Raw genomic sequence first — 26040 nt, forward strand, 5'->3', positions numbered from 1 at the left:
CGGAGGGCTGGCACTGGGGTTGCCTGGCACCGACTCACCAGGTGCTGACTTGGGGCCCCCCTTTCTTTCCCCTCTATTTCAGGGGGCTTCCCAAAATGCAGATTCCTGGGCACAACTACTGGATTGGAAGTCTGGAGGTGAGCCCGGGAATGTGCATTTCAGTAAGCACCCCAGGAGATCGTGATGCCTGACGAAGGTTAAAAACCACTGCTCTGGGAGGTCCGTGATGCGAATTCCAGGCTAGTGTGTATGTGTGTGTGTGCATTTTTCTAGGCAGTCCACAGCTTTGGTCAAATTCTCAAATTAGGTCAATAGCCCCCATACCTCCCTAATGGAACATAACGTAACGTAATGTAACGTAACATAACATAACAACATAACATACATAACAACATAACGTAACATAACAGAGCAGGCTAAGCTTTTGCGAATGGGATGATTTCCAAATTCAGGTGCAGCTCTGATCTCTGACTCAGTTCAGACCCCATCAAGGCGAGGCCCACAGGAGCCACTCTTCTCAGCAGCCTCAGAGAAAGCGGTTGGCAGGTCTGGGGAACCGGCCGAGGAGGATGTCAGGGCCCGGTGGACACTGCAGGATGCATGGACTAAACGGGCCCTCAGGGATCACACAAGCCAAACCCCCCGGCAAGAAGGCTGACTCTTCACCAACACCTAGTCCTCTGTGGCCACACAGCTAAACTACACTCCCAATACAGTACCCCCTGCAGCTGGCGGGGGCCAGGAGTTGAATTCTGGCCAATGGAAGAGTCTCCCGTCCTGTGGTCCCTGTGGGAAGGCTCTCCCACGAGACCCTGCCCTCTCTGCTGGGGGCTCGGGGGGGCGGGGGGACTCCAAGGCCCCTGCAGATAGCCGAGCCACCACAGGGAGGAAGCTGGGTTCTAAACGACTGCAAGGCGCAGAGCGTGCCCACCACCAACCCAGCCTGGACTGTGCCATGAATGGAAAATAACCCTGTGTGTGTTCAGTTACTGGGATTTGGGGGTTGTCTGAATCAGCAGTCAGCCTCCTGTCACCAATGCGCCCTCCTCAGTGACACTGAGCCCACGAGTGCAAGGGAGGCGAGTGTTGAGTGTCCCAGGGAGCTCCCGGTGGGCCAGGGCTAGAACCAGCACTCCCCAGCGATGGCCTTGCACGGGGACGGGGCACCACAACCACACACCACAACCTGGGCAGCACCAATTCCCAAAAAACTTTATTGTTTCAAGTGGTAAAATGTTATTGGTCTCTGTGGGGCACCTGGCAGGACGGAGGGAGGCCTGGGCTGGGGGATGGGGCTGGGGCAGGGCTCTGCCCATTACAAAAATCAAAGGCTTTTATAAAAAATGCTATAAATTGGTATCAAAAGAAAACCCGAGGGAGGCTGGAGGAGGAAGCAGAGAGGAAGGTGTAAAGAGAGCGAGGGAGGAGGGACCAAAACCTTCAACCACTAATGCCTGAATCTGGTCAGGAGGGAAGGTGGGGGCAAGGTGGGAAGGGAGGGGATACAAAGTGCATAAATGTGCCTCCCCAGACGCTCCTCAGACGTGGAGGGGGACAGAGGCTGCAGCCTGGGGCCTGGTGGGGCTCCAGCCATCTCCTCGCCAGGGACCCCACACAGGAATGGGCACTGCCTGAGACTGCCAGATGGGAAGGACCTGCAAAGGGGAGGGGAGGGAAGGGGAGGGAAGAGGTCAGCAGGGAACACTGTGACAGCCAGAGGAGCCGCCTCAGCTTCCTCTCCCTGTGCCCAGTCTGGCTCCCCCAGCTGAGCCTAGCTGTAAGGAGGGTCCCAGCTGGGGCCCTTGAGCCCGGTAAGTGACGCCAAAGGTCCCAGACCGGAAGGGCTGGCTGACTCCACTTGGGCCAGCCACGGGGCAGGGGGCGTGTGGGGACCGTCCATGAACCCAGGGAGGAAGGCAGGATGGAAGCCCTCCCTCCTCATCCATCCCAGGCCAGACAATGCCTGTTCTATGGGCAAAATCTAAGGGGAGTCAAGGGGCCCAGAAAGGCCTAGAAGAAGGTACGGGGCCTCCTGAACCGTCCAGGGCAGGCCATCCTCACCCCCGAGCCCGGGAACCCACCCTCACCTCGAGGACTTCTCAGACCTTCTTCTTCTTCAGCTTCAGGGCTTGTAGCCAGTTGGGCGATGATCCTTCTGACCTAGACGGCACAGGGCAAAGGTCATAAGGCAAACCTTAGGAAAGGTGAACAAAGTGAGGAAGTGGCAGGGAGGGAAACCCCGCCCTCCAACCGGAAGAGGGAGTCTGTGACTTCACTGCAAAGCCAGAAACTCTAGTGCCCACTTCACATAGTTAATTCAGGCCAACCCAGTAAGGCCAGTCAAGGTCACCTACCCTGAGGATTTCTCTGGCTTGGGAGGTAACGCAAGGGGCTTCCCCAGCCCCGGGACCTTGCAGGACTTGGAACGCTGCACCGCGGACTCCTTCTGGCTCGGCTTGCTCTCCACAGGCTCCCCCTCCTCAGCTGAGCGGTTCCGGGGGCGCAGCTTGGCCTGTGAGACGAGCGCCAGTGCCAAGAGACATCAGAGGAACAAGCGGGAGGATCCCCAGAGGGCACGACCTTCTCCCCAGAGTACGCCGTCCCCAGAATCACGCACAGACCCTGCTGCAGTCCTTCTACCCAGATGGATGGGAAGTCGCTTAAAGATAAGCCTCCAAGAGCTGAGCCTCGCCCTGCACAGAATAGCTGCTCGAAAAGATTCTGCTACACTGACTTCAGACTAATGGGGCTGGACAAAGCCAGTGATGACTTCGCAGCCCTGGGTCTTTGTTCATTCTGTTCCCTCTGCCTGGAACACCTTCCTGTCACCCCACCTTCCACAGCCAACTCCTACACATGCCTCAAAGCCAAGATCAAATACTTACATGAGGCCTTCCCCAATATACCCTCCCATCCTGCACCGTATGACCCTTAGGAAATAAAGCCCAGCCCTTATCTGTACCTCCCCAGTGACACCTGAACACCTCCCCCTTCACCAGAGCTAATCAGAGACATAGCTTGTGTCCCCACCCCCCACCGCATGAAGTCCTGGGACACGAATGCCTTGTTCTTCCTTCCGTCCCACTTAGCACACAGCAAGGCCCTCAGTGGAGAGCAAAACGACAGGAGGAACGGGAAGAAGGGCACAGGGAATGGAGGGATGGATGGATAGACAGAAGAAACGCTGGACGCAAGGTGGCTAGTGGATGGATATGCTGGCTGAAGGATCAGATGGTACCTTCAGGGCTGACGGACTCAGGCCAGGAAAGAGGTTGACTTTCAGCCCCCTGGTGCCCAAGGACATCCGTGTCCGGCGGTTCTGGGGCTCCTCCACCACCTCCTCGTCTGAAGACGGCACCCGAGAAGCTCGAGGCTCTGCAAGGGCCCAGAGCGGGGCCTCAGCACAGCTGCCAGCCCAGACCAGCCCTGCCCTGCACAGCCCCCAGACAGCGACGCAGACGTCACCCAACAATACAGGGGCCCTACCCGTAGAGTCCTGGAACAGGCGGGCCTCCGAGTCTGCTGCCTCTGACAGGCCCAGGGTACCCCCGGGCCGAATGGCTGGGGCCCGGTGCCCTCGCTTACGCCCCAGGTTGGCACGGCTCCGATACATGGCACTGTCGAGGATCTCGGTGTCCTGTTCGGGACAACGGCAACCCCACTGCCATTGCTGTCCCGTGGCCCTCCCCATCCCGCAGGAGCCCTCAACAGCAGCGGGCTATGAGCTGATCCCTCCAGCAGCCTAGAGCACCCCTTTTGTAGGACTCACCCACTGCCCACTTCCTGCCCCCCCCCGGGGGGGCTGACACGGCTCACAGAAGCCCCAGGGCCAAGGCTCCGGCTGCATCACTGCCCCCCAACAGCCCAACCACTGCCCTGGGCTCACCCTGCACTGACCTCAATGAAGGAGAAGTCCTGACTGGGAGAGCGGGGAGGAGGGCCTTGGGGGGGCCGCCGAGGGGGCCGCATCGGGCCCTGCTCGCCCTGCCCAACCCCTGAAGGGCTCCAGGTGCCGTCCACCTCTTCTGTCTGGCTGGCTTCACCATCCGGCTGAGGCCTCCAGGAAGGCAGAAGGTCCCCACTAGGCTCCAGGGGCTCCCCTTGGTCAGCACCTGCTGTGGCTCCTCCCTCTTCCAACAGGCCCCTGAGGCCCGAGGCTGCGGACTCCCTACGGGCTGCTGCCCTGGAGTTGCTGGCAACCAGCATCCCCTCTAGCAGGCCCTGGGAGCCAGAGGGTGGGGAGCGGGCCGGGCACCCGCCAGGACTGCAAAGGAGACAGACCAGAGGACAAGGTCACCCCTGAAGCCCCATCTCCCTCCCCCAAAGCCCACTCCACAGCACCTGTGCCCCCCACTTCCCCAACCTCTCCCTCTCCCACCTTTCCAGGCTTGCCCAGACTCCTTCCGGAAGGACACGGTCAGGGCCTTGTACACAGCACAGCACAGAGCGGACAAGGTGGGCAGCCTGGCAGGTTCAAATCCCAGGTCCTCCACTTACGGAGGCTTTGGATGAGTCCCTCCACTACCAAAGCCTCAGGGTCCTCTAACTCTAGAGTCGCTGGGGAATGAAATGGGAATCAAAGTGCAAAGCACAGTGCCTGGCCCCCAGCGTGTACCCCATTACTGACAGCAACCATGACTCCTGCCGAGGCTGCCGGGGCTGCTGTGGACGCTGTCAACGTGCCCTCCTCGGGGCACCTGCTTGGGTGGCCACCCTCCTTGGGATGATCCAGGCACTGGCCCGTCTGGCTGTGCAACCTCTTCAGCCCTCAGCCCCCACATCCTCCCTCCCCGTGCCCCAGTCTCACGGAACAGCCAGGGACTCCCAGAACATGCCAGGCCTTTGCAGACTGCAGTGTATGTGGACAAGCTGCTCCCTCGCCTGCAAAGCTCCCCCACTGCCCCTCTGCTCACTCTCCCTGCCTCTCAGTTCCTCTTCCGAAGCTGGCCCGCTCCCCTCCCCCCAGCTTCAGCCCCCCCCCCTGCACCCCTGCACGCCCTGGGCTCCCACCTGGACCAGCCCCTTGCCTCAGAGCCGGTCCTTGAGCAACTCAAGGGCAAAGATGGGCCCCTTTTGCCTTTGTGCCCCCAGCACCTGGGAGAGGAGCAGGACTAAGCCAGTGTTTGCCCAGTGACTGAGAGGTTGGGTCACCTTGCACCTTAACACAACCTATGCATCTCCAAACACGACACAAACACACGCGGCACAGCACGCACACTAACTCACATACCTCACCCCTCGAGCTGCTGTGCTGGCCAGCTGCCACCCCCTGAAACAGGGACATGCCCTGCACACACTCCACACTCACCACACACCTCCCTCGGGGCACATCTAGGACCCTGCCCCCCTACGCACAGCACAGCCACACCCCAACACACACACACACACACACACACACACACACACGCACAATGACACGGTGCAGAGTGGCGGGTGGGCGGGCGTGGGAAAGTCTGGCAGGGGCAGGGCCCGGAAGCCAGGCCTCAGAGAGTTGCCAAAGGGACTGGAAGGGGAGGGGAGTAGGGCAGGTGAGTCAGTAGCAGGCCGGAAGCAGGGAGGGCAGGAGAGAACATGTGTCAGTCCGTCCTTCCAGAAGCTGCTGACAGATGGAAATTAAAGCGGTCTAGGGAGGGAGGGAGGCGGAGGTGGCAGCAGAAGCACAGCAAGGCAGCGGAACGGAGCAGCCCTGGACGGGGGCCAAAGCCAGCTCACCCTGCAGCTTAAAATCGAGGAGGCTGGGAGGGAGGGGGCAGGGGCGGCACCCCCACCCAGCCTGAGGAGGCCCTGCCCAAAGCCTCTCCCTGGGGTGGGGCCGACACAAGGCTGAGGGCAGGCCCAGAGAGTTTTAAGGGAATGTGGAACAGCGGATGGGTGGGTGGAAAGAGCCACGTCCAGAGCCAGACCTGGCTCCACGCCACGTGGGCAGAGGGCAGCAGATGAGCTCAGGGCACTCTGGGGGTGGCCACGAGGAGGGGAGGGTGGGAAGAGCACCGGGGAATGCGGTGAGCATCATCCCTGCTGGCCTGGCTCGACCCCAGCTCCAGAGAAGCTTGCCTGCCTCTGAGCACCTAGAACACCTATAACCTGAGCTCCTCCCTGGCAGGCAAGCAGGAGAGAAGAATGGTCGGGACCGTGTGCCGAGTGCCGCCTCGGGCACAGATATGGGCTCCATCGCCTACTACAGCTGGGGTACTTGTCCACTCTGAGCCTCAGCTCTTCATCTGCAAAATGGGGATCATAAAAAGACCTACGCTTTGCTGGGTCCATCGGCAACACGGAAATGTGTGCTAAATTTTGATAAATTTTTCGTTTAATCGGGGCATCTGGGTGGCTCAGTCATTTGAGCGTCTGACTCTTGATTTCGGCTCAGGTCATGATCTCAGGGTCCTTGGATCAAACCCCGAGTCAAGTTCCCTCCTCAGTGAAGAGATTGCTTGAGGATTCTCTCTCTTCCTCTGCCCCTCCCCCACCTGTGCCTGCATGCTCTTTCTCTAAAGAAAGAAACTTTTTTTTTTAATTGTTCCGGGATAATCATCATCCTCAACACAGGTTCCTGGCCTGAGGACTTGTCCCATCTTGCACCATCTCTACCCCTCACCCCATCTGGACTTAGAGTCTCCTGAGGGTCAGGACTCAATCCAACCCCACCCCACCCCACCACGCCATTCCAGGGACAGAACCGGGGAAGGGCATGAAGTAGATGTGCACAAAACTGGCTCCCCAGCACTCAAGGCTCCAAGACCCAAAATGAGGGAGGCTCAGGCCTACAGCTGGAATAATGTGCCTAAAGGGGCAGCAGCTGGCCTGGACCTGAGACAAACAAGACATATGCCCAGAGAGATGATGACAAGGCCAAGGGAATATGAGGGAGCCCAGAACCACCAGATGTGGACCTTGTGCGAGTCACGCTGCGTCCCTGGGCCTCAGTTTCCCCACCCATGAAATGAGAGCGCTGGCCTCAATGATCTCTGAGGAGATTCCACAAACACCCTGAGATGACTGAGAGATCTCAGCATCACTGGGGCCCAGGGGAGGGGCGGGAGATGACCAGAAGGCCACAGACAGGAGAGGGCAGTTCATGAGCTCTCGGGGGACCCAAGAGAGCCACTCCCACCAGGAAAAGGTGGCCCTCGATGCAAAGAAGGGGCCTGAGCGCTCCCCGTGACCCACCCACCTCCATGCTGATCTTGTCACAACTGTGCTGGACAGCATCCCAGCCAATGACCACCTGCCATCAGGGGTACCTTTGTCCCACACAGAGACAACGACACAAATGTCCCCACGGGCCTCACTTTATGGACAGCTCAGATCCATCCAAATTGCCAAAACAGATACAATTACAAGTAGCAAGCATTTTTTTCAGTGATCACCATGTGCCACTCAGGTTTCTATCACTCTATGTGTGTCCGCAACTCTAACCCCATGGGGGGGGGGCGGTAAATTCCTCCCAAGGTACAGACAAGAAATAGGAGGCCCTGAGAAAGAGAAGGAACTTGCCCAAGGTCACAGAGGTGGTGGCTGAATCAGGACCCAAACCTGGCAGATGGACCCAAACCCAGACTACTCCGAGCTATCCTCAAGGACTTCCCAGGGGAACCGCCAAAATTTCCTGCAAAGAGCACTTTTCCAGGGTGTACAATCTGCCTCAGTCAGACGCCCGGAACACCAGCTCCTTGGATGTGAGTCAGGTAAGTCTGGGAAAGCCTGCACTAGGGAAAGGTACACAGGTTTCCTGATCCTGGTGCTTTCACCTGCAGCACGCGCTCAGGTCGAGGTCTCCTGTGTGGCCAGAGAGCACACAGCCTTCCCCAAACCTACAGCACAGACGGAAAACCAGAGCTTCTTAAAGGGAAAACCAGAGCTTCTTAAAGGCGGGCTAGAGACCGAAGCAGCTCAGCCGGCCGAGGACTCCCGGACTCCCTCCTCCTCCGTTCCTACCTTCCTCTTCCCCAATCCAGTCCCTGCAGCCTCCCTCCCCGCAGCCCCCACCCTGTCCTAAACAAAGGGAAAGATACTCCCGCCTTCCCCTTCTCAAGAACCACCGGAGCAGAGGGGAAAGGTGGAGGGCCTGGGTTCTGATCCTTGGTAGCCTGAGACTCTGGAGCACCGGGACCACACCTGACAGCATTTACAACGCCCTGCTGACTGTGACCGTAAGCAGGTCACACCCCTTGTCTCCGTGCAAACTGGAGATGGTAAAAATCCCTTTCCACGGCACAGGGCAGCTGTGAAGTTCAACGAGGTAAGGTAGGCAGCACAGCCCCGGGCCGTGCAGAGTCGCAGAAGAGAAACTGGGAGCAACCACAGGGCACTAGGAATGGGAAAGCTTCCTGAGGCTAACAAAGTGAGGCTCAGAGACGTCCAGGGACTCCTCCAAGATCCCAGGAGCCTCTGGACTCCCCGTCCTGTGAACCCACCCCTGCCCTGCAGCCTTACCTCCCTGTGCTCTGCCCGCCTTCCTCACTCTCTCTCTCCTTCTCCTTAGCCCCAGTGCCTCTCCCAACCCAATGGTTGACACCACCACCATTCCCTCTAGACCCTTCCCCTTCCCTCCCGCCCCCCTGCCACTACCAACAAGCCCTTCCACTCACAACGCGGTCCCCACCCAGCGCCTCCCTTTCCCTTCTTCCCCAACTGCCCAGGGAGAAGCTCCAGCTTCTTCAAAAAGGTATAAACTTCTACCCAGTCAAGAGAATAAAACCAAATCTCAACGAACAGGAAATGTTAACAAAACAGACGCAATGTCTTTCTAGTCCCCTTTCCAGGTGGGAGATCACCTCAGCTGGTTTCAGAACATAAAAATCCCTGAGACAGGCTGTGGTTCACTCGTAAAACCACGAGTCTGTTCCTCTGGAAAGCTCTCCTTCAGCCACTCAGTGCATGGAGACCAAGATCACGGGGTCAGGAGCCAGGTCCCTATGACCTTCAGGTTTTTAAACTGTTGCTCTTCTGGGCCTGAAGACAGGGCAGGCAAGAAGCACCAAGCTCCTAATCTCTGCAAGAAACAACAAGCACCACTGTCCACTCCACTCCTAATGTCTCTGGAGTGGCCCAGGCCAAGTCCCAGAGTCCAGTCCTCCTGCCGACGCCCGTGAAAGCATCCATGTTCCCTGGCCCAGGAAGCTCCTCAGCTTTGGGCCAAGAGACCTGGGGGACAAGTGTGGTGCAGGACAATGGACCCCAAAGACGGGACACACGTCCTTCCAGCACAGTTGTGATACACAGTCACCAAGGAAGCCTAAAGCCTGGGCAGCAAACGAACAACACCTCACACATCACCATCAACTTCAAAATAAGAATCCACCTGTACGTGTATCGCGCTCCAATTCTTAAGAAAAGTAAAATTAGTAATTCAAAGTCCAAACCATCTCAATTTTCCAAACCCTACAAGTCCTTGGGGGAAAGCGGTTTCTTGCCTCTTTGAAAAGGTTACAATGTTTCAGAGCTGCCACACCTTCCCTCCCACACAGGGAGGGGGCTTCCTTACCTGGTTCCAAAGCCTGGGGCTTCTCCGGTCTCCATCCCAGGGTCTTCAGGGCAGGTCTCCAGGGGAGGTGTGGAGTGGTCTTCACCCTGGGTCTCTGGCCCACTTGTCCCGCCAGCCCCCAGCTCTCTGGCCTCCAGGCCCGGGGACAAGGCGCTGTGGTCCCTGAGCCCTAGCTCCGGGCACTGGCTGACCTCTCCCACCCCATGCTCCCTGGCTTCACTCGGGGCCCCCGAGAGCTCCATGTCTCGGAGTCCCAAGTCCTGGGTCCAGTCCATCTGGCCCACTCCACATCCCCGCGGGTCCCGAGAACCTCCAGACTCTAGGTCACATGGCACCTCCAAATTCCTTAGGCCCAGACTGCTGCCCCAGTCCACCTGGCCCGCCCCAAACTCTCTGGGGCTACAGCCTGCCCCCGGGGCCATGCTCCTCAGCCCAAGGTCTGGTGTCCAGTCTGCCTGTCCAACCCCGCGCTCCCTTGATTTAAGGAACTCTCCGGCCTCCACACCCGACCAGTCGGTCTGTCCCACGCCGCTCTCTCTGGCCTGGCCGGGGCCCTCTACCTCCCCGACACCAGCCAGATCTCTGCTCCTCCCCCCGACATTGGAGGTCCAGTCCTTCTTCTCCCCAACCCCAATCCCCTTGGGCTCCTCAGACCCTCCAGCCTCCAAACAGCCAGCCAGGTCCACATCTCTCAGGCCCAGCTTGTCTGACCAGCCCATGTGTCCCACGGCTTCCTCCCTGGCCTCACTCGAGCCCCCAGAAGCCACACAGCTGGACACCTCCAAGTTCCTGAGGCCCAGCTGGTCGGTCCAGTCCACAGGCCCAGCCGGGGTCTTCTCCGGAGGCACGAAGGGGCCACCTCCCATCTGGCCAGAAGGGCTCAGGACGGCACTGCCCGTCCGGTCGTCACCGATGATGCCGAACTGATGGCCTCTCTCAGAGGCCTCCATGCAGAAGTCGCCACTCCAATCTCGCTGCCCCGGGCTGAAGGTGGCCTCCGGCTGGGGGACAACACCACGGCCGAAGTTGCCCGCCCAGCCTCGCCGGCCCACCTCCCTGTCCTCCTGGCCAGTATCGCCCGGGCTCTGGACCCCTGCCTCCTGGCCAGCACCGCCACCATGCCAGCTGCTCTGGTCTCTCTGTCCCAGTGCCCCGTCCTGGGACTGGGGGGTGCTGGGGCCGAACAGGCCCCCCGATTCTCTCTCTTCAGGCTGGCTTGCCTCCCTGCTGGTCTCGCCCGGGCCGTCTCCGCCACTCAGGACCTTCTTCTCAAACTCTTCATCCTGCTGTTGGGCTTCCTCGGGGCTGAAGCCGGCGCTCAGGGCCCTCATCCCGAAGCCTCTGTCCTGGGGGCCCGGGGCTGCGGAGCTGCCGCTGCTGCTGTAGTCCCTCATCCAGGCGCTCTTCCCAAAATCCTGATCCGGCTGCTCTGCACCCCGGCTGCTAAAGGTGCTGAGAGAAGGCTCTCTCTTCCCAAACTCCTGGTCTCGCCCATCGGCATCCTGGCTGCCGTACCTGCCAAGGTGGTCCTTCTGCCCCAATTTCTGGCTCTGCTCCTCTATATCCTGGCTGGCATAAGCACCCAGAGAATCTCTCTTCCCAAACTCCCAGTCCTGAAGGCTTACATCCCGACTGCTGTAAGTGCCCAGCGAGTCTCTCTTCCCAAATTCCTGGTCTTGGAGTTCCGCATCCCGGCTGGAGTAAGTGCCCTGGGAATCCCGCTTTCTGAACTTCCAGTCCTGAACATCTGCCTCCTGGCTCTGCTGAGGGCCAAGCTGGGCTGGCTTTCCAAGCACCCAGTCCTGGGCGGCAGAGCCCCCTGGGGCAGACACTCCACTCCCATCCCGGCTGGCGACATCGATGTCCTCCTGGCCAATGCTACACCTGCTGGCCCACTCCCTGGCACTCCCTTCCCCTGCCGCTTGCCCACGCTTGCTGGTCCAGTCTCCCTCTCCAAGGCCTGGTTCCCCTCTAGGGCTTGCACCCCCAAGGCCATAGTTCTGAGAAGTGTCCTGGGACCAGCTAGAACGACTAAAGCCACTGGGAGGTGGATCGGCTGCAATCCCAAATTCACTCTGCAGATCTTTCTGAGCCCAGCCAAGGAGTCCCTAAGAATCAGGAAAAAAAAGACACAAAGAAACAATGCTTAGAGTCCATCAGGGTGGGAGTCCAGAATGAGACTCAGCACTGCCAGTGTCTGAGCCCCACTTTGGCAACAGAAAGCCTGGGTTTAGATCCCAGGATTGTGACCTTGAGCAAATCACTTTACTCTGGACCTGAGGGTCCTCACCCTTAAATGGGAAGAATTCCTATTGCATGGGGTAGTTTGGGAGAATTAAACAAGATTGTTTAAACCAAACCTCAGCATAGTGCCTGGCATGCTAGGGGCATTCGATATGGACACTCAATCAATGATCCCATGGTCATGTTTACAGCCCTTGGGCAACACTTGGCTAACTGCCAAGAGAAAGGCAGCTTGGTGGAGTGGTCTTCACAAGGGCTGTGAAAAGGGTCCACTTTCTATTAGGAGTGATCTAGACTCAAAGGCCCTCCACAACCCCCTCTCCAAGGGAACAGTCCGACCCTGCCCCTGGCCCTACTCGCCCCTTCCTAAAGTTCCCAGCTTCTTCCTCCCTATGGAAAGCACCCTTCTGCCTAGCGCTTCCCAGGAAGACCTGCTAGCTCTCACCTCGTCCCTGGAGGAGACAGAGAAACAGCCTCTGCCACAGGCAAAAGAGCCAGATCAGGACTCCCTGCACCCCCCACCCCGTACCCCGACTCACTCCTTCAGGCGGGGGAGCCCTGGGCTCGGGGCTGCGGAGCCGGCCAGCCTCATCCCTCAGTGCCGCATTGGCTAACAGCCTCTCCAAGACAGACATGCTGGGTTCCCGGTCCCCAAGCCCCGCCATGGCCCCTGCCCCCAGCCCGCCCCGGGCTGCTGGGTGCGGCTGGGCGCAGGGACAGGGCTGGACCGCTCCCCTCGCCCGGACCTGTCCAACGACTCTGGCTCCCGCTCGCCCTGGCCCCGCTCCCTTCTCGGCAGCTGCAGCTCTGGCAGCCCCGCCCAGAAGCTAGTTGAGTCACCCGGAGCCCGGGACACACCTACCAGGAGCCAGCCCGGTCTTAACTCCTTCCTGCTCCTCCTCCACCTATCCGCCCCCTACCCCTAGAGGCCGCCAGGCTCTGCCTTCCTTCCAGCCCCGCCCCTGCCAGCCCCAGCTGGCCTTGAAAAAGACATTTCAAAAGCCACCTGGACCCCGGCCCTTAAATTCAGAGCAGCCCGGCAGGAGAAAGGGCACTGGCCAGGGAACTGGCACTCGGACCGAGGCCCAGCCACCAACTTGCTGGGTGATCCTGCACAAGGTTCCGCCTCCTCTGGGCCTCAGCTTCCTGTCTCCAAGGCAAGCCTTGAGTTTAAGGGTAAGGGCGTTCATAAAGCCAACACTTCCTAAACACTCATGATGAACTACGTGCTCTTCTTAGTGCTGTACAGGTGATACGGTTTCTTTAGTCTTCGCCCCGTGAGGGAGAGTTTATGGTCACCCCCATTTTACAGACGCAGAAACCGAGGCACAGGACAGTAACCCATTCAAGGTCACATCTGGGCAGAGAGCAGAGAACCCAGGCAATCTGGATCCAGAGCTCACGCGCTAAATGGCTGCACTGTGTTGCCTTCCACAATCCTGTCTGTAAAGACGGACTGAACGCTCAGGATAGGTCAAGCACAGCACCGAGCGCTTTCCACACCTCGTTCTACCCGCAGTCTGACAAGACGCAAATGCTCTTATCGTGAAAGGTCTCTAAAGCTTAGAGGTTAAGGTACCTCAACAAGACCGCTCCGCTGCTGGGAGCTGGAGCTGGATATGAACCCACGCCGTCCGGACCCTCTGCTGGATCCGCTCTGCCAGACTGTAGGCTGTGAGGGACACAGCTACAGGCGCCTGGCTCATGGCTGTATCCCAAGCTCTTGACACATTAAATCCACACTCCAAGAAAGCCCACCCAAGCCCTGGCTCCCATCCCGAGGCCCTCACCCTCCCTGTGCCCCCATCCTCACCTCCGAGCAGGCACCTGGGGTCTGTGTGTCTTTCAGCTCAGCTCCGGCTCCCCGCCTTGCGCTGCCCGCACTAGGTGGTGGAGAGGCCAGGAGCTCATCCAGCCAGCGGGAGCTGCTGTCAGGGCCTGCCGGCTCGGGGGACACACTACAGGGGTCTCGACCTTCTGTCCTGGATTGGCTGGCCTCAGCCTGGGCCAAGGTCATGGCCTCCTCCTCAGCAGGGGATGCCTGCTGGGGGTCCGGCGTATCAGCAAAGAGGACACAGGGCTGGTCGGGGGGTGCTGGCTGCTGCTGCCCTAACACGGGCTCCAGGACGGGCAGAACGGCCTCCCTGGTGGCCAGAGGGAGCGGGGACTCCTGTCCAGCCAGGGGCTCCCGCTCCTCATACCTCTCCTCTGCCTGCAGCAAGGCCACTCCAGGGGGGCCCCCTGCTGTTGATAAGGGCTTGAGGGGAACGGGGGACTGAGGCTGACTCTCCCCATCCCCCTTCTGGGTTGGGGAGATGCCCGGATCATCCACCTGTACCCAGGAACCAGGCCTTTCTGGCCCCTCTGGAGCTGACTGGGCCCCTTGCCCCTGCTGGGACTCTCCTTCCTCTCTGCTGGATGCAGCCCAGTCACTAGCCTCGGCGGCCTCAGCAGCCTCAGTGGCTTCAGTGATGGGGGAGGGAGGTGGGGAGTCCAGGCGCCACACCCCCAGACCCGAAGGCCGAGTAGGGAAGGTCCATTCAAAGGACTGTGACAAGCTCCAGTTGGACTCTGTCCCACTCCCAAAGGGACGATCCAGGGCAGACTGGCTCCCCTGGGTTTGGGGCAGGGCAGCCAGCGAGCCCCCCAGCTTCTCCTGGTCTTGGCCGGGTGGCCGGAGCACACCTTCAGAAAACCGGCGCTGAGCCAGGCTGATGGGACGGTCTATGTCACCCTTGGCCACCACATCCCCAGATGGAAACGTCCGAGGAAGATCCAGTAACTCACCCCCCTCCATCAGGGGCTGGGCAGAGGTAGCTGGGGGTTGCTCCAGGCTGTAGTGCCCCGAGACCTTCTCAAGGGCTGGGCTGCCAGGTGTGGGGGCCTCTGGGGCTTCCACAGCAGGGAGCCCTAAGCTTGGGGGGCAGGAGCTCTGACCCTCATCTGGCAGGACTACAGTTGGGGATGCTGGGGTCACAGGGAGGCAGGGAGAGGGCCCAGAAACTGCAGGACTCTGGGCTTCTGGAAGCTGAGAGTGGCAGAGAAAGCTCTCATCAGGTGAATGAAGTCGGGGAGACCCCTCATCGTGTGAGTGAAGTCGGGGAGACCCCTCATCGGCTGAGTGAAGTCGGGGAGATCCCTCATCGGCTGAGTGAAGTCGGGGAGACCCCTCATCGGCTGAGTGAAGTCGGGGAGACCCCTCATCAGCTGAGTGAAGTCGGGGAGACCCAGGGGCTAGGCCCGAGACTTCAGTGGGGAGGCCTGGGCTGGCAGAGCTTCCATTCTCTGAGCCAGGGCCTGGACTGGAGGGCTCCCAGGGCTTGGACATCTGCAAGAGAAAGGTCAAGAGCCATTACCTCACCTCCCAGCTGGGGAGGAGGACCCTGCCAACCCCACATAGAACCCAGGTCAGCTGCCTCCTCACACTCTCGCTCCACAGAACAGAGAAGGAGACAGGAGCTCAGAAGGTGGGCCTCTCAGGACAGCTAGGAGAGGGACCAGAAGTGATTTACGGCATCCTATGCTTCTCAGGGTTCACAGACCCCAACCCCAGAAAACACACACAGCCTCACTCATACAATTTCAAGTGGATCCGGTCTTCCGTCCCACCCACCCCAGAGCTCCACTAAGGATAAAGGTCTGTGCTGCATGGGTCAAGAACCCTGGCCTGACAAAAGGAGAACGAAACTAGGGAATCTGCCATCTGGGCAGGCGGGGGTTTGCCTCAGAGCAGGTTTGCCAGCCCAGGGCGAGGCCAGACCACCCGCGGGTGGAGCAGCTACTGGGAGGCGTGGTGCCCCCCGACCCCCGCACCCCGTTCTGCGTATCCACAGGTCCCAGCACTACCCACGACCAGAGGAAGCAGGCAGGCCTTGCCTCAGGACTCAGGCAAAGGCACCGAGGGGCGTGAAAGCACAGGGCTTGGAGTCACAGGCACTGCCTCTTCTTAGCCATACGCCCTCCCCACGGTGGTCCTAGGGATCTCAGAGCCTCAGCTCTCCTCTCTGTATGCTGGGGCTACAACCCCCATCTCAGAGACTTAGGTCAGAATTAAGTAAAATCTGTGCATATGGCCTCTTGGGATAGGACTTAGAGAAACAACGGATGCGACGGGATGGGGCCGGGGGAAGAGAAGGGGCAGAGGGGGCACCAAGCCCCCGGCATCCCAGCATCCACGACTCCACTTGGCCTGTCCCTAGACAAGGAAGGAAGCCTTGCTCCTTTTGACCTTTGCCCTCCCCAGGGGTCGCACTTTCCCTGCCACCCTCTCTAACGGGGTGCTTTCTCCCACATCCTCCCCTACTCGGTCTGGGCAAGCAAAGGTCCTGCTTGCTTCTCAAGGTAACCTCCGTTCCCTCCATCCTCCCTTCTCTCTACAAAACTCCAGTTTTCCGGACATCTGAGCAGCTCAGTAGGTTGAATGTCTGACTCCTGATTTCGGCTCAGCTCACGATCCCAGGGTCCATGATCGCAGGGACCTTTGCGCGGGGCTCTGCACTCAGTGGGGAGTCTGCTTGGGGTTCTCTCTCTCCCTCTCCTTCTGCCCCTTCCTGCCATGCTCTCTCTTCTCTCTCTCCCTCTAAAATAAATAAATCTTAAATAAAAAAAAAACCCTCCACTGTTCAACCGCATGCCCCTAAACCATACCACCCACAACCCCGCCTGCTCGTGCCCCCTGCAAAGCCCTCACTCCTAATCACAGCACCCCTCCCCAGCACTAGCCACCCTTTATAACCCACAGTGATTTCAATGGCCACACAGGAGACATTTCTCGCGTCAAGGCTGTCTGTTCCTTGACCTCCTCTTGACTTTGTGACCCACCTGTCCCAGGTTTCCACCTCCCTGAAGCCACACCTGGGGCTGGACGTGGCTGGAGAAGAGCGAGCAAGCAGAATGCTTGGTCTCACGACAGCCCGACCCTTACTCGAACCCCCAGCACCTCAGATGGGCCTCAAGTGCCCAGCAGTCCCCCAACACTTCCCCTCCCCTGCCCACACTCCCAGGCAATGCTTTTGCCGTCCCCCGTCAGCCGCCAGCCCCACGCCCCACCACCTGCACGGGAGCCCAAGCACTGTGCTCCCCTTCTATGCTTGTGAGCTGTCTCGCTCACAGCTCTCCCTCCTGCATCACAGATCTTTCCTTCTCTACCGCCTCATTTCCATCAGCATACAAACTGCTCTCGTTCTTTCTGCCTTAAAAAACACAAACACATGCTCTTGACCTGACCTCTCTCTAAAGCAACCACCCCGTTTCTCGAATGCGTTGCCTACGTTCATATCTATCCAAAGAGTTCCTCTCATCCCATTCTCGCCTAAACCCACTCCAAACAGCTTCTTCCTTCACCATGCGGTAATGCTCTTGTCAAGGTCACCAGCGACCTCCCTGTAGCTAAATCCCATTCCCAGGGCTCCCCTGCCTTCACTCGGCAGCAGCCTGTGAGCATGGATCATGCCCTCCTCCAGCCCCAAAGGTGGCTGCTGGCTCAGTGTGGCCTCCAGGACTCCACCATTCCCGAACCCCTCCAGGTTTCCCTTGCTACGCCCTCTGCCCTCCTCTACCTTCCCTGCCCCTCTGGTGACCTTAACCTTCCTGGTGACCTTAGCCATCTTAACCGCCATCTGTACGCCGACAACTACCCAGCTGCCCCCTCAGTACTTCCATTCGATGTCTAAGAGGCATCTCAAACTCAACAAATCCAGAAGCAAACTCCTCATATCCCCCTGATCCTGCTTCGCCCTTCGCAGTCCCCATCTCAGTGAATGGTAACCTCCCCCTTCTGCTGCGCAGGCCACACGCCCTGCCATCGTCTGGGACTCTGCACCGCTCGCTCTCCGAGCAATCTACCTGTGAACCCTGCACTTCACACCTCTCAACCCCACCCGGAGTCGACCTCCAGGGTCCAGCTACCATCATGTCCCACCTGGATTATGCCCCACCTGGTCCCTGCTGATGCGCTTAGCTCCCTGCCACCAAGATGACTCTTTACAACCAAGCCAGCAATGTGTCACTGTTCTCCTCCACACCCCTCAACAGCTTCTTCCTCTCCCTCGAGCCCAAGTCCTTCCAGGGTCCTGTGAGGCTCCAAGCAATCTGACCCATCACCTGGCAGACCTCACTAGCACACACCCCTCCTCTCTCACTGCGATCAAGGCGTCCTGGCTTCCTAGCCAGGAACATACCAAGTTCTTGTACTTGCAGTTCCCTCTGCCCAACACACTGTTCCCCGAACACCCATGCAGCTCACTCCCTTACCTTCACGGCAAGGCCTCCCCGACTGCCCTCAGGCCAGAGCTCTCTCCTCTGCATTGTCTGACACGCTGCGGATTCACAGGGACGCCTGTGCTCATGGCTTCCTCCCTGCACTAGAAGGTGAGCTCCCTGAGAGCAGGACACAGTGAGTTTTGTTCTCGGCTGTGTCGCCGGCACCCAGCTCATGGTAGGTGCTCAGTAAATATTTGTTGGCTGGACAAGGGAATGTGGTCAGGTCTCTACTGTGAGGGAGACGGGACAGCCTTGTCTAGCAAGGGCTCTGTGAGCAAAAAGGGGTATCAATTACTTAGGAAAGCAGGCGGGGGTAGGGGGTGCCTGGGTAGCTCAGTTGGTTAAGTGTCTGCCTTTGGCTTGGGTCGTGATCCCAGGGTCCTGGGATCGAGCCCCACATCCAGCTCCCTGCTCAGCAGAGAGTCTGCTTCTTCCTCTCCCTGCTCGTGCTCGCTCTCTCCCACTCTCTCTCTCTCTCTCAAATAAGTAAAATCTTTTAAAGAAAGAAAAAGAAAAACAAAAACAAAAAGCACGCTGAGCCTGACCACCCTCTGAGCACGCTGTGGGGAATGGTGAGGATGAAACAGGAAAGCCCCCTCTTCTGAACCCCAAGAAAGAGCCCAGACAGGGAGAACAGTGGACTCAGGCACCTCAGATCCTACTTCAGCCTCTGGGTACCTAACCCTTTTCGAGTTGTGGTATCCACATGCCTCCCATGGGACCCGGAGCCCCCACTGGCCAGACTTATCACACCGGCTAAGCTAGTCATTGCTCCTGCAACATGCCCAGGTAGGTACCTATCAGGACCAGTTGTTAGAGATACTGTAATTATTCTTCATAACGACCTGTCTCACGGCCTGAGCCACACTTAACCACCTCGGTGATCGAAAACACTGGCCTGGGAGTCAAGAAATCTGAGACCTGGGGCCAGACCTAGGGCAAGCCACCTCCTCCATCGGCCTCAATGTCCCCATCTGAACTACGGGGAGGTAACACAGATAATCTCAGGTGACCCTTCCAGCTCTAAAACACTAGGATTGTGATTCGTAACAGGAGGCTAACTCACGTCAGCAGGTGGGTCCAGGCTGGCTGGCTGAGCCAGGTCCCCGTTGAAGGCCAGGTCCAAAGGGGCATTCCTGTGAGGGAACAGGAAACAGAGGCACAGAATGGAGCAGCCCCACACTGATGGACAAGGGGCGAGTGGATCTGTGTGATTTCACTAGCACCCAAAGTTAACCTCCCCCAGACCATCTATTACTGAGCCCCACCTGGAATCACTGAGGACGGAAATGCTCTACAGTTTCCATAGAGAAAGTGCCCAGGGAAATAGCCCCATTCCCTTCCCGCACATCAAGGGTTAAATGCCCCCCTCCCCCACCACAACCCGCTCCTCTAGAAGAAACACCCTGCATGCCCAGACCCCTCAGTGGTTCCCCAAGGAGAACTCCTCCTTCCCCAAGCCCCTAAGGGGTTAATGTTCTCCTCCCGCCAGGGAGAGTGCAGCTGGTCCCGGCTGCCCTGCCAATACTTCTTGAAGGATTGAAGGGGGAGGATGAGGGGGAAGAGTGATTTTCCAAAGTTGAAGTTGTTCCTCTTAAGCTCTGCTTAGAGCAAGGAAGGGGAGGAAGCTAGAGAGCAGACTGGAGGCAGGGTGTGACCTCCCAGAGGCCGGGAACAAAGAAGGGTGAACTGGGGCCCCTACCCTCCAGGCAGGTTCAGAGGGGAGAAGGGCAAGGCTGGAGGGCAGGGTAGGGCGGGAGCCTTCAGCTTGGGGCTCAGCCCACACCACAACAGCCCTGCCCTGCAGAGCAGCAGGAAGAGGAGGGGAGGCTCTTCCTCCAATGCCTAGTGCCCACCACCCCAAGGGGCACAGCCTGGCCAGCCTTCCTTTACACTGGCCCCAGTTCCAGAGAAGGGAAGCCCACGTAACAGTCTCCAACCTGGCCGTAACCTCTGTGCAGAGACGCGAGCTGGCCGGGCATCGAGGTGCGCTCCTGCCTTATCTGCTCTATCAGCCTCCTCCTCGTGGGCAGACGGCACCCTACGCACCCTGCCCCCCGCCCCCCCCCACACACACACCAGCACCTGCACACCGCTCCACCCACCGTGGGAGCTACACTTCAGAGAACATGCTTTGGACTCAGAGAGACCTGAATTCAGATCCCAGTTCTGTGTCTTAAGTGCTGAGGAACCAAGAAAAGGCGCTTAAGAGACTCAGTTTCCACATCTCTAAAACAGATCTAATATTCTCTTCACTAAACAGCATGGCTGCCGATTAAGTGAGGCAAAATTCAACTCTCGGTAGAAAAGACCTAAAAATAGACTTCCCTATGGTACATTTGAACTCCGCAGTGACCGTCCGTCAAATCTGTAAACAGCATTACAATTATAAAAAGAACATCGTAAGGACGACGCTGTCTACAGGGGGAATGTTTTGTGACTCAGACCGGGGTCCGCCTGCACTCACAGCACACTAACCTGAACTGACCTAAACGTGAAGGTCCCAGTCCCCACGTGTCCTCCAGGCTGCCTCCCACCCCTCACCTCTCCTCGGGAGTCTTCCTGTGCTCTTCCTGGCACTCGCTGGGAGACTTTACTGGACCCTCCTGGGACCATCCCCTGGAAAGGGTCACACCGTCCTCATCCCTGGGACCCGCGGCCACACCATAGGTCCTGGGGCCATATCTCGAGCTGCCATCGTGGTTAAAGGTGAGGCGGGAGCCCCAGAGGCGATCGGGGCTGGCAGGGACCTCCTTCCGAGGCTGCTCCATCTTGGCCAGGATCTCCTCCACGGTGGTGGCTGCAAAGCGCTCTGAGGCTGGACGAAAGGGGGCAGGGGCCTTCCGTACACCTCCTGGGGCAGCGCACCGAGCTGGGGGTGTCAAAGGGGGCGCCTCTTCTTTCCTAGCCTCCTCTTTCCCAGTTTCTCGAGTGGCTTCTCCTCCAGTAGAGGCCTCAGTCGTAGGCCTTGGCGCAAAGGGAAGGGGACGCTTGCTGCCGCCGTAGGGTTGGGGTCCTGCCAGCATGTTCATCTTCCGGGCAGAAGGCAGCTCAGCCAGGGGACCCCGCGGGGGACGAGGCCCAACAGGCACCAGCAGGCTGGGCTTGGCAGGCAGGGCTGGCTTCGCAGGCAGGGCCCGGGGTTTGGGCTTGACGGGAGGTTTGGCCCGAGGGTCACCTACCAAAAGGAAAGGGTTGGTTGGGGAGCCATCAGAAGAACCAGGAAGCAGAACTTCATCTCCCACCCTAAAAACTCAGAATGTTCACATCCTTCAAGGTACAAGTCAAATGTCACCTCTTCCAGGAAGCATTCCTTGATTTTCCATACACATCTCAGAAGCATCTTCTCCCAACCCCAAATTTCAAAAATGTTAGTCAACTCCCTTATAAGCTAAAGCCACTTAAGGGCCCAGCTGGCACGTTATTTCTCCTTGTACCCCATTTTGCACCCTAGTACATGTTCTTCTCAAATGAACAAACAATAAACGAACGAGAGCCAATAAATAGATGCCGGACTGCCCATGTCAAGCAGCCAGGCCACTGTGTCCCCAATCCAGTCCTTCCCTCTGACATGACATTCTACTATGCTACCACCCATAGTAAACGTAGCTCAGCTTCCCCACTCTGTCTCTCCACTCCCCCCGCCAGAGTGCACACCCAGGCCACCTCCCCGCTGTCATCTGGTGTGTGATCAGGAATGCAAACTTACTATTGACCTAAGCCAAACAGAAGTAAATCTGCTACAGGAAAAAGAACAAGACCAGAAACCTACCTTCTACATAAGGCATTCCAATGCCAAATAAAAGACTTGGAATTACTCATGGCCACGGCCCTTCTCACAGAATCCTGTATCACCCACTCATTGGGCTCAGCCCAAGAAAGGAGTCTAGACAGAGCCAGGAGGCCTGGGTTCAAACCCTCCCCTAGGTGCATGCCATTTCTCCCCTAGACCTCAGTGTCCTCCCCTGCAAAACACACAGTTTAATCTGCTTGACCTCAAAGGTCAGTCTGCTCTCATCTGCTGGGGATCTAGGTTCTCAAACACTTCTGAAAGGTCTCAACAGGGGTGGACAACCTTCAGAACTCATCCTGCATGTCCCCAGGGTGCCTCCTACCCTCGCTCCCCCACCCCCTCCAAGACAGAGCTGGGGTTCAGCTGCTGCCCCTCCCGCCCTCCTCCCAGCCACCCTGCTCCACCCTGCACCCATAGGTACCTGGCTCCGAGCCAGCAGATACCAGCCCCTCCTCCATCTCCCGGGGCGGTGGGGAAGCCATGGCTGTGCCTTCCCTGAGAGCGGACAGTTTCATCACATGCGGCAGAACCTGCACGAGAATGGGGGAGCAGAGGGGTTGTGAGCTGGGTGGCTAGAGACCCAGGAAAAGAGAGAGATTGAGAAGGCAAAGGGGCTGGGCACTGGCAGCAGGCTTAGCTGAGAAGTCTCCTACTCCTAGCAGAGACAGACTGTGGGACAGGAAGCGGGAACTTCAGAGGGGGTTGGGGGAGGTCAAGGGAGGTCCCCAGCAGCTGTATCCTCCACTCTTCCCAGACGACTCTCTAAACTCCAGGCTCCTAACCCCCAAAGTCCTGGAGCTTCAGGGACCCGCCCTCTGTTCCCTTTGGCAAGCTCTGGCAAGGCACCCCACTTACCGTTCCCAAGGCACCCCGTGGGGCTGGCAGCCCTGCCTGAGATATCTACTTGGGGCAGAGGAAGAGGGCCTGAAGTCTGAGCTCTCTCCGTGAATCACCTCATGGGAGACGGGAAAAACCCGCTCCTCCCCAACCTGGGGCTCCGCCCCACCGCCTGCCTCCCCCTTCCCGCTCACCCTCCTTCCCCCCTCCTGCAGCTGGGAGTGGTTCCCTCTCCCCCCCTTCCCCCTCCTCCTTCCACATCCCAGCTCCACTCCCACCTCCCTCCGAGCTGTCTCATCCAAACACGGAAAAATAAGGAATAAAAAGTAAACATCTGGAATACATTTTTTTTCTTTAATTTCTCAATCGCTTTGGCTTCAGCTTGGAATTTGATGAGGTAAAGCCAGGGCCTAGTCCTGTTGCCATAGCAATGGCCTCCCACTGGATTTCCAGAGCCTCGCCAAGAGGAAGGAGGAGCCGGCCCAGGCCTGGGCTGGGAGAATGGGACAGGACTTGAGAACATCCGGGGGGTGGGGTGGCTTGGGGGAAAAACTCCCTGGGGTTCCCCCTTCTAGGCAGTCAGGGTGGGATAGCCGCAGCCTACAAAAGGGGGATACTGGGCATCACTTACCAGCCCAGGGTTAGCCTGAGGGATTTTGAAGGGGACGGAAGAAGAAATTTTAAATCAAGCAACACAGCCCTATGGCAGGGCCCAAATGGTGCCCCTCCTCTAAACCTGTATGTAGCAGGAGCTTTGGGGTCTGTCGGACCAGGGTTCAAATGCTGAATGGCTCTACCACTTCCCAGGTGTGACCTTAGGCACACTGCTTACTGCTCTAAGCCTCAGTTTCCCTATGTTAAAAACGGTGTACCTGAGGCTGGTAGGAGGCCTATGTGAGATGGTGGGTGCAAACTTAGCACATCGCCCAAGCCGTAAAAAGTAGCCAGTAAATGTTGGCCATTATTAGTATGATTCCATTCAGTGTCACCAATGAGCTAAGATCCGTGGTAACTACCTCCTCCTCTCCCCAGGCCATGGGCTGCCAGCATTCCAGACCATTCCTTCACTCCTGCGGGGCCCCAGTCTTGTCACCTGCTGCTCAGATACTCCACCACCTCCTCAGTTCCCATTCTGGCTCCATCCCACCCACAAGACCCTCCCCCCAGGCTCCAGAGCCCTGCCCCTCTCTTTCCAAAGGCAGGAGGAGGTTTCCCAGCCCGTCACCTGGTATGCACACAACCCTGAGGACAAGCCAACCCTCTCCCACCTGCAACGGGCACTGCCTTCCTCAGCGTCCATTCCAGCTGGCCTGGGGAGACAGCGCCAAATCCTGAGAAGGGACCCCTGGGGCCCAGCCTTTGGAAAACCTACCCACCCCTCACATTTGACCCTGCCCCAGCGTGCTTCTAAGACGAGAGAAAACGCGAAGAGGATAAAGAGAAACCCAGGACCGTCAATCCCTTGGTCAGCCAACTACAAGGGAGGACTGCACGCTGTGGGTGGGTGATAACTGTGCAGAGCCAGTCCGAATGTGCGTGGGGGAGGGGCATAGGCCAGGAGAAAAATAATTAAAAAAACACAAGACTGTTTCCTTGTCCTTGAACATTATTTCAAGGGACATGGTGTGGGTGGTTAGAAATGGGGACAAATTGGCCCAGAACCATAAAACCCGTTTACCTGGGGGCCTGATGGATACCTCTGCAGTATGAGGGGCTGCAGCAATGAAGTGGGGGTCTCGGCTTCCCCAACTGAGAGGGGCCACAGAAGCTCAGAGGCCCCAGCCAGGAAACCCAGGTGACCAAAGCCATAGCCAAAAGCTGTAGAATCGCAGCAGCACTGAGCACTCCTGACCCCCAAGAGTCAGGGGAAGACTAGCTGACCCCCGGGAGCAAAGGCCGCCAGAGGGGCTGGGGAGAGGCTGGGCAGCTCCAGCCCGGGGGGTAGGGGCCCAGAGCGCCAACGGCGCAAGCGGGGTCGTCCCTATGGACCCTGGGATCTCCGGCCGGATCCGGGGCCAGAGAGGTCGGCAGGGACAGCACGTAAACTGCTGGAGGAGGGAGGGCCAACGGGAAGACGGAACAGCCCGGGGCGAGGGGCCGTCTGGAGGGGCCCAGTGGGGAGCTCTGGACACAGAGGGGACGCCGACAGCCGAAGAGGAGGAGGAGATGAGGGTGGAGGAGGGGGCGGCGGCGGCAGAAGCGGAGGACCTGTGCGCTGGCTGTGAAGCAGCCGGCGAACAGACGAGGGACTGGGGACGCGGACCGGGTGGGGGCGGACTGGGGTGGCTGGGGGCGTGCCGAGGGAGCCGGGGGAGGGGGCGAGCGCGGGTCCGGGGAGGGGGAGGCGGGGGTCCCTCCAGCAGCTCCGCCCGCCCCCGGCCCCGCCTCAAGCCCTCGCCCCCTCCCCCCTTTCTTCTAGCTTGGCCAGCACGAGCTCCAGACCATGCACCCTCCGCCCCCGCGCACACGCGCGAGCTCCCCAGCGACCCCCGCTTCCTCCGCGCCCCCGGCCCCTGCAAACTTTCCTGGTGACCCCCCCTCCACCTCAACCCCAGGTCCGGGCAGGAAAGCGCCCACTCCTTCCATGCTTCTCCCCCGCCCCCATCCCGGACCCCGCCCCCTCCTTCGCCCTCCTGCCCGCCCCCGCGCACTCACGCGCTCCCCCAGGATCCGGCTCCTCTCGGCTCGGGCTCTGCGCCCCGACGCCAGTCCCCGCCGCTGCCGCCGCCGCCGCTGCCGCCGCCGCCGTCACCGCGGGACCAAGCCAGCGCGAGCCCCGGCGGGGCCCCGCCCCTAACTCCGCCCAGGCCCACGCCCCCAGAGCGCCTCATGAATATCCATGAGCCGGTGGAAACCGGGAGTGGGAAGCCCGGGCAGAACGCGCCGAGTCGTATGCAAATAGGCGCAGCCCCGGTACTCAATTATTTATGAGTCTTGCAAATAAGGGGCCTGTCTCAGTCTCGGACCCCGGAGAAACTGCCGCAACTCGGCGGCTAGGAACGCTCGAGTAAGATGGCCACCGAGATGACTGCCTAGAGAGGCAGCCTGAGGCCAACCGGCTTGGGCCTGGCGGCCGGCACTGATTGCGGCACCATAGAGTCACAGCGAGAAAGAAGGTCACCGTTGGCGGACTGGAGAGGCTTCCTGTGGCAAACACCTGAGAACGCACGCAACGTGTCCGCTCCACGTGTATCAATTCAGACGTGGCGTGGAGCCGCCGTGAGGACGGCTGGAAGCTCTGCTTCCCTAGTTGGTCTTCACTTAGCTGCTGTTATGTCCCCTTCCCAGAGGAAAGTTCCTCCCAGTTCCCCACAACAAAAGCTTCATCCATACTCCACACCTTTCCTGCACCTCAACCCCCCCCACACACACACCGCTCCTCGTCCACAACTCTCCAGGCTCAGGTTTCAGTTGCCCC

General features: G+C 59.0%; 1 protein-coding gene across 2 annotated transcripts; it reads right to left on the reverse strand.

Annotated features, from left to right (window-relative positions):
• Positions 1–1195: 1195 nt before the first annotated feature.
• CNOT12 (CCR4-NOT transcription complex subunit 12) lies at positions 1196–25429 on the reverse strand. Of its 2 annotated transcripts, none has more exons than XM_045786680.2 (12): positions 25278–25429; positions 22207–22315; positions 20537–21170; positions 19059–19128; positions 13545–15059; positions 9488–11595; positions 3898–4264; positions 3487–3637; positions 3239–3375; positions 2355–2512; positions 2088–2160; positions 1196–1655 (listed from the first exon to the last, which is right to left on the reverse strand). In XM_045786680.2, the coding sequence occupies exons 2-11, from the start codon at positions 22298–22300 to the stop codon at positions 2100–2102; spliced, it is 5295 nt and encodes a 1764-aa protein (XP_045642636.2). In that variant the 5' UTR covers positions 22301–22315; positions 25278–25429; the 3' UTR covers positions 1196–1655; positions 2088–2099. The 2 variants fall into 2 exon arrangements, with proteins under 2 accessions (XP_045642636.2, XP_045642635.2); XM_045786679.2 differs by lacking the exon at positions 25278–25429 and adding an exon at positions 22641–22784.
• Positions 25430–26040: the final 611 nt, after the last annotated feature.

This window comes from Ursus americanus, chromosome 24 (assembly GCF_024610735.1).
Source record: "Ursus americanus isolate L20-20 chromosome 24, mUrsAme1.1.p, whole genome shotgun sequence".
NCBI classification, from domain to species: domain Eukaryota; kingdom Metazoa; phylum Chordata; class Mammalia; order Carnivora; family Ursidae; genus Ursus; species Ursus americanus.

What these genes read in the sequence shown, in the direction of transcription:
- CNOT12 (XM_045786680.2), bottom strand. Translation starts at nt 22,300, where the DNA reads ATGAAACTGTCCGCTCTCAGGGAAGGCACAGCCATGGCTTCCCCACCG. An exon ending in GCCTGGACCCACCTGCTGAC is followed by an intron (nt 15,060 to 19,058) that starts GTGAGTTAGCCT and finishes TTTCTCTTGCAG; the next exon opens with ATGTCCAAGCCCTGGGAGCC. An exon ending in CCTGTTCCAGGACTCTACGG is followed by an intron (nt 3,376 to 3,486) that starts GTAGGGCCCCTG and finishes GGGCCCTTGCAG; the next exon opens with AGCCTCGAGCTTCTCGGGTG.